We start from the raw sequence: 7,815 nt of genomic DNA on the forward strand, positions 1-7,815 counted from the left end.
CCATCTGCCCATTTATTGCTTCTCCATCTCTCAAAAGTATCAAAAGAAAATTTCTAACACCTTTCAGTTCTGAAGAATACCTGAATCAAAATGTTTCTCTTTCCACATATTGTTTTGCCATCACAATGTTTGTTACCTCACATTTATACAGTCATTGAAACATTCAGCATTTGTAATAATGGATTATTTAGTCTTTTGCCAGTCAACTGCTAAGGCACCAAATAAAAAAAAGTTTAACCATCTCCTCATATTGAACACTCAAAATTACATTACTGGAGTGAAAATTCCGATAATCAAGGCCCAACCCCTCCAGCAGAACCTACAGACCACAAGTTTCTTTTTGCAGTTCAGAAAACAGGAACATTCATGAGTCAGATTATTCTGACTACTTTGTATACAAGGTGAAGTGATCAAAACTCAAGAACAATTCTGGTCTCCCTGCTATAGGAAGGATGTCGTGAAACTTGAAAGGGTTCAGAAAAGATTTGCAAGGATGTTGCCAGGGTTGAAGAGTTTGAGCTATAGGGAGAGGTTGAATAGACTGGGACTACTTTCATTGGAGCATCGGAGGCTGACGGGGTGACCTTATAGATCTTTATAAAATCATGTGGGGCATGCATAGGGTGAATAGCCAAGGTTTTTTCCCCAGGGTAGGGGAGTCCAGAACTAGAGGGCACAGGTTTGTGGTGAGAGGGGAAAGATTTAAAAGGGACCCAAGAGGCAGCTTTTTCACGCAGAGAGTGGTGTGTGTATGGAATGAGCTGCCAGAGGAAGTGGTGGAGGTACAACATAACATGTGAAAGGCATCTAGATCGGTACATGAATAGGAAATGATTAGAGGGATATGGGCCAAATGGGGCTAGATTAATTTAGGATATCTGGTTGGCATGGATGAGTTGGACCAAAGAGTCTGTTTCCAAACTGTACAGCTCTATGACTGTATAATTAGACACCCCAATGATATATACAATGCATGCATCATCATTGTCACTGATGAAGATGTTTACACAGTTATAAATATTTGAGGTCCAAATTTCAACGACACTGGCTCTCTAAAAAAAAGAGAAAATTGTAGTAATTCTTAGCTTACTCAGGGATGACTTGGAAGTCACAATTGCTGAGGGTGGGAACAAAGTTTATGGCCTCAGATGCAACTTAAAAAGAGCGCAACTAACCGTAGCTAGAAGTAAAAAAACAACTTATTAAAAACCCATTTATTTTTGAAAATTTATAACAAAACTAGATACATTAACATGAAAGCGGTATTCTGAACTTATTTTCTGTACAGAAATAACCTGAACAGCAACATTTCAAAGTTTAATACATTTGTAAAGTTACTACACTGAAAATTTATATTCAAATTCATTTTGCTCTAAAAAAATTCACACCACACTAAAAATAAAAAGTAACAAATTACCTATTTCTAATCTCAACATTTAGTTTTCTTTTAAAAAAGTCCCAGAGTTTATAAATATCCATTTTTCAATGGGTATCTAGAACTAATTCCATAATATACTGTTATAATACAAAGAGACTGTTGACCGAGTTTATACAAATATTTGAAAGCCATTTACTTTCCTCCTTATAAGTTTTTTTTGCATTTGTATTTAAAAACTGAACAAGCTTTTTCAGAAAATCTGGTATACCTGAAGCAAGACTCATAGTCTTTTTAGATTTCTATTCGACTACTGGTGACAGTTCCACCAGATCCATGTTTAAGACATTAGACAGCACGTTTACAGTCCTGTTAGAACACCAGTAAGTGTCAGGCAGCTGCAACTACAAAATATACCTTAATTATAATTATGGAATAGATTTTCATACTCAGGTTTCTGAAAAAGACAGCTTCTTAAAACACTTCTGCTCACCACTCTTGCATCAGTTCTGTTGCTATGGAAATGCCAAAACAATAAAGTTGTCAATAATGGAGACTGGGGTTTTTGAAAAAAGACATTTCTGACAGATTGCACAGGCTATCATATTGTACACATTAATACACAGCGACAACTGGATAATCCCATCCACATTTAACAAAAACATTGTCTACCAGACCAACTACACTATAAGGCACAGTAATGTCATAAACTCCAAACTGAATGCAGTGGGTTTGAGACAGGTTTTTATAACAATGTATAACTGCTAACCTTAGTGAGTTTTAAACAAAACGAATATCTATTACAAGAATCATTTGATCTGGTTTGGGTTTATTACTTTTGAAGACATCACATTCTACCAGTTAAGGCTTTGGACGCATGCATCCCTCTACAAACTTAAAAGATTAAGGAATGCCAGCTACTCAAGCTCCTTTGTCACTCTTTGGAATACCGATCCGTGGTGTGTTTGGGGTGAGGGCAAGAGAGGAGTGAATAAATACTAATACTGGTGGAAAAGTTCTTGCCTAAAAAAGATCACATGTTCATTGGGGAGGGATGCTAACTGCTTCTTATGAAGGATACTGCACAAAGATAACAAAAAAACTCACCACTACCCAAGTTTTCATGGAACACTTTGGTTTAAACAGTGGCAACTCTGACCAATCTAAGGCCACATTCCAGATCCCTCAGCAACCTGATGCTTTATCCAACTTGTCAGAAATGTGAGTCAGTTACTATAAATGCCTTTAAAACAAAACAGCTTATGAATTACATTTTTCATAAATATACATCGCCATAGCTACAGATACTGCCTCAGAGGAATGTCACTTGATGCGAATATCAACCACAGTCACAGTCTATACATCTTATTGGACTCATTCATCATCTTCGGTATCCTCTTCCCCATCGTCCTCTTGGGTCCTCTTTCGTTTCTGGCCTTGGGCAGTGTCTGTGAAGAAAGAATGTATTTTAAACTATCAGATAATCGTGTTTTTGTTGAAGTGAGAAGTGAAAGATTAAATCGCTATCTTAACATTCAGAGTTAAGGAAACAGACAGTAGATATTTGGGAGGAAAGTATTCTAGTTATATTGAGAATATTTGGAGAAGGGTCAGTAAATGTAATAAACAGAAACACACTGGCTTGCTGCATTTTAAATTACATAAAGGAAAGCATAACAATTTACTTACCATGACTTAACAGAATAGCTAGTCTAATGAAATTACTACAAAATGGTCACCTAAGGGATTAGGATTGGCAGTCATTCTGAAACGAGGGAATAATGAAAATGGGCTCCTTCTGGATTAATTGACCTCAAACATTTGACTACATTGTCTTTGTCTGTGGATGTACACATGTTGTTATCCCTTCCCACACCACTTCTTTCCCCACTGTTAATTAATTATCCTCATTAAAATTTCAGGTTGAAAACTTTGAGGATTTTTCTATTTCTTAAAATATTTGGATGGAAAAAGGAGTCTAATTTCCCTAAAATGCATTTGCAGAGATCTTTTAAATGGCACACAGATGGTTTAACTTGTATAGATTATGTTATAGATATACTTTAAATGGATGGAACGGTGTATGCAGGTCCTTCTCAAACTGTTGGGATACACAAACATTCAAGGTGGGTTGAGTAGCTTAGGCGGGAAAATGTTAAGAAAAGACAACAATGAAGTCATAAATAAGTCAAGCTGGTGAGCAGGCACTGAAGGTTGACCAGTTCATACCGAAGACATTCATAAATAAAACTTTTTTGAGTTGCAGCAGGTAAGCACAGGAGAGTTGGTGAATGTGAATAAGATGGAGGGAATTAGTGCAATTATGATCAAGATGATGAAAAATACTTAAAACAGGATTCTGAATATTCATAACAATGTACAAATATTCAGCATTTAGCTCTATATTCATCCTTTCTGTACGAATACCAATTTACAATTGACCTAGTCACTTCTTTCAAGCTTACCTTTGCATTCCTCTTCACCATCTTCAGCTTCTTCATCCTCATCCTCCTAAATGAAAACCATTAAAATGAGTTGGGCTCAACAATATCAGCATGACTCACTGTTATCATACAGTTGTATATAACCATTTATAAATAATATCAACACAAAACCAACCAAAGAGTTTGGTCACATGTACTAATTTCAGAAGATCTGATCTCACTAGTTTTGGAGGTTGTTGCAGAAACTACACTGCAACTAAATCCAACAATGATTAGCTTGCACAGATCTGTAATTAATTTTAAAAGAAGAAAAATAGGAAATGAGATGGAGAGGGGAAAGGATCCATCAAATCACTCCAGACAGTGTATTACTTACATCCTCTTCTGCACTATCTTCGTCCTCATCATCGTCATCATCTCCAAGTTCATCTTCATCCTCTTCATCCAAGACATCAAATTCCCCCTCTTCATCATCCTCCTCCTCCTCCTCCTCTTCAACTACAAAAATTAAGACAGGTTAATGAATTAATTCACTGTAGGCTTTGAGATCCATATTTTAAATCCATAAGCATTTTCTTATTCTGAAAATGGGACCATGGAATTAAATTTAAAAGACAAATTACTCACAATACAATGCACAGGAAAACATTTACATTCGGCAGACTGACAATGGGATGGTAGATTGTCCTATCAAGAGACTGGAGTTATATTCTAGAGTTTAGAAGAATGAAAAGGGATTTAATTGAAGTGTACAAGTCTCATACAGAAGTCAATGGGGCCACTGAATGATGAATGTTTCCCTGGCTTTGAGGGCAGGTGGTGGTCGGCAGTCTACAACCAGAGGACAATTTCAGAATAAGCAGGTATTTAGGACTGACAGGAGGAGGAATTTCTTTATTCAGAGGATAGAATTCCAAAGAATCACTATCTTCAAACGGTCATGGAGATCTAGTTGCTAAGTATAGCCAGAGCAGACAATGATAGATTTTTACATCTTATAAACATCAAAAAATACGGAAATAACTTGAAATGGCACGGAAGTGGATCAACCATGATCTTTTGAATGGCAGGGTAAGCCTGGTTAACCAAATATCCTAATCCCATTTCTATACATTAAAATACTACGTTTTAGATTAAGAGATAACACAGTGTGGAGCTGGAGGAACACAGTGGACCAGGCAGCATCAAAGGAACAGGAAAGCTGACGTTTCGGGTCGGGACTCTTCTTCTTCTTCAAAAAAAATCAGATTATTTAGATTATTGCATTTCAGATTATTGTGTTTAGATCAAACTCGTTTCTGATGTATAAATATTATTATTGTGACATTACAAGCAGAAATTAAAACAGCAAATCTGGGTTTTAATGAAGATATTACTGGACAACCTATGGGATAATCTCTCAATTTCTAAAGATTTATTGATCATTTTCTTTGTAGAATAAATGTTCTGTATTGGTTGAAATTTCAGGGCTTCTCTTGATATATTGCACATAGCAAACATGTATTATTTAAAAATCACTATTGTATACCTGGATGCTATAGTGCTCACACAGAAATTCAAAGACAAGCCCATGTATTGTTAATATTTTGAAATACATTCATACTATCCAAAGACTGGTGAAACAATCACACTTGGGTCCACTAACAAACCCCCAGAGCAAATAGTGGTATCCAGCTTCTGAAAGTTGTTGGCTAAGAAATCCTTTCTGTAGTCACGAACAGGGAAATATTTCTGAAGCTATATCAAAAATTCGAACATTCCACTACTCTAAATATTTACTTTTAAAATTACTTTTAATAATTTTACTACGATCCTAACATGAATCCAAAAAGTAATCAAACAGGAGGATTAATATAACATTACCATGTAGATATCAACTCATTAGCAAGAATTTCAGCACTTGCGTCCATCAGGTTTTGTGCATTATCAGCTTAGATCTTGTGTTATTTCTTACCATCTTCATTTTCCTCATCATCATCTTCCTCTTCGTCATCATCTAAACAGTCACCATCTCCCTCCACATCTGAATCTGGCGCCTCCTGATCATCCTGATCATATCCATCCAAGTACGTAAGCTGGGGGAGCAGCTTGAACATGCTATCTCTGTAGTCATTTAAGTTAGTCACTTCACAGTTAAATAAGTCAAGACTCCTCAAATTCAGAAGTTTCTTCTGTTGAACAAGAAAATAAATTTATTTACAAAAATAATACATCAAATATTACTCAATTGGGTTCTCTTTAAAGTTCAGTATCGATCGCACAGAAGCTGCAATTACAATTGATATTTTGTAACAAATACACCATAAACCGTAAATATCAAGTTATCTGCACACCTGGGAACTTGCATTCAGTTTCTCTGTTATGTTCAATTTTTAAAAAAAGCCTATGGCAGTACAAAAAAAGGATGCCCTGCCTCAAGTTTAAAATTCTTTGGATCAAAGGGTCATTAAGATAAAGTTTTTGATTCAAGACATTTTGAGACAATTTTCTTAAAACAAAAGTTGGAAATTATTCACACTTGAATTCATGCAATTGGTTCTATTGTGTTACTTCAGTTAGGAGAAAGATTTGTATTTATATCATACATTTTATGATTTGAAAATGTCCCAAAGGACTTCAGTCCAAAGTACTTTTGAAACATGGTCACTGCCTTAATGACAGTACAGTACTAACTTGAAGAAAATGCCTTCGAAATAGAATCTCTTATGTATTTTCCCATTCTGATTGTCTCCATAATAATTTCCACAAGTGTCATATAGTTAGAAAGGAGTCTAATGGCAGAGAAGGAATGACATATGAACCATGGAAGCTTTTGCATTGGAGAATGCTGACGTCAGGCACTCCACACATTATAAAGCTTTCTTGTATGCCATTTGTCACAAAACAGCAGTCTAGATATATTACTGCCCAGTTTTGTTAGATGCATGCCTTCTCTATTTAAACTTGTTTCAGGGTTACAGCAATAAACTCAAAAACTAATGGGGATTTTACTTAAGATGGCTTCCGTTCTTGGCATTTCCTGTTCCAGTGGAATTGATTTCACAACTATAGCTTCTGATCGCCCATGCCCTCATTTAGTTTTGTTACAGTTTCTATGTCATTAGTGCCCTTTTCCTAATGGGGTGGCCAAAACTAAGTAATAACCAATGCTCCTGCACCATACCACATTGCCCCTGCACCCTTAAAATACTACTTATAGAACCCAAAATCAGATTCTACTTTTTAAAATGTGTTTTAAAAAGATGTTTGTATCTAATTGAATTTTTAAGGAATTTTACAAACTAACATATCATCATATAGATTTCTGTGTATCTTCACCCTTCACATGTGCAGTGAATATGTACACTACCTCCTTGTTTTTCTGAGCAATATCCATTAACTCTAGCCCTGCAACTCCTGTTCATCAACTTACAGGATTGCTACTTTACTTACCACATGCCTGAAATAAATTCTATCCAGCTAAATTGCAACAAGCTTAATATATCATTCATGGCTTCCCACCTCAACTATTGATAATTTCTCACCAAAGGCTCCAGAGTATTGATGTCTTTGATTTTATTTCCACTGAGGTTTAAATGCGTAAGGCTTGGGGTCCTTTCTGCCAGAACTTCGAGGCCTCCAGATATCCTGTTATCACTTAATTCAAGCTGAAAAATTAAGGTTACAATGTTTTTAAATCATACTATTGAACAACTTTGTTACAAATCAAACTCCAACAAGCCGTAATCAGTGGCTCTGTGGTGCTTACAGACCACCGCAAGACATGGTCAAGATTATTGCTAAAATAGTTTGCAGGTAGATAGTAAAAAGTTACTCAATATTATAAAATAATTTGCCCATGGTGTCGTTTCAATGGGATCAAGATGTAATTTAACTTTATTTGCAGTTACTGTGTTTTTCTGACTATAACTGCAGTCATACTGAAAGTAACTATTTAAAAAAAAATCATCAATTTTGAATCAGAGATAGTAGGAACTGCAGATACTGGAGAATCTG

At 35.7% G+C, this 7,815-nt stretch overlaps 1 protein-coding gene across 2 annotated transcripts in view; it reads right to left on the reverse strand.

The window, feature by feature from the left end:
* Positions 1-1,199: 1,199 nt before the first annotated feature.
* LOC109915812 (acidic leucine-rich nuclear phosphoprotein 32 family member D-like) overlaps positions 1,200-7,815 on the reverse strand; it is a 13,560-nt gene continuing 6,944 nt past the window's right edge. For both annotated transcript variants that reach the window (XM_048593315.1, XM_020515491.2), the window contains exons 3-7: positions 7,344-7,466; positions 5,774-5,990; positions 4,196-4,317; positions 3,841-3,886; positions 1,200-2,823 (exon numbers count right to left, since the gene is read on the reverse strand). In XM_048593315.1, the coding sequence (XP_048449272.1) occupies positions 2,750-2,823; positions 3,841-3,886; positions 4,196-4,317; positions 5,774-5,990; positions 7,344-7,466 (582 nt within the window). In that variant the 3' untranslated portion in view covers positions 1,200-2,749. The remainder of the gene's footprint in view (positions 2,824-3,840; positions 3,887-4,195; positions 4,318-5,773; positions 5,991-7,343; positions 7,467-7,815) is intronic.

This window comes from Rhincodon typus, unplaced genomic scaffold (genome assembly GCF_021869965.1).
Source record: "Rhincodon typus isolate 14 unplaced genomic scaffold, sRhiTyp1.1 hic_rhity00002651, whole genome shotgun sequence".
NCBI lineage: Eukaryota > Metazoa > Chordata > Chondrichthyes > Orectolobiformes > Rhincodontidae > Rhincodon > Rhincodon typus.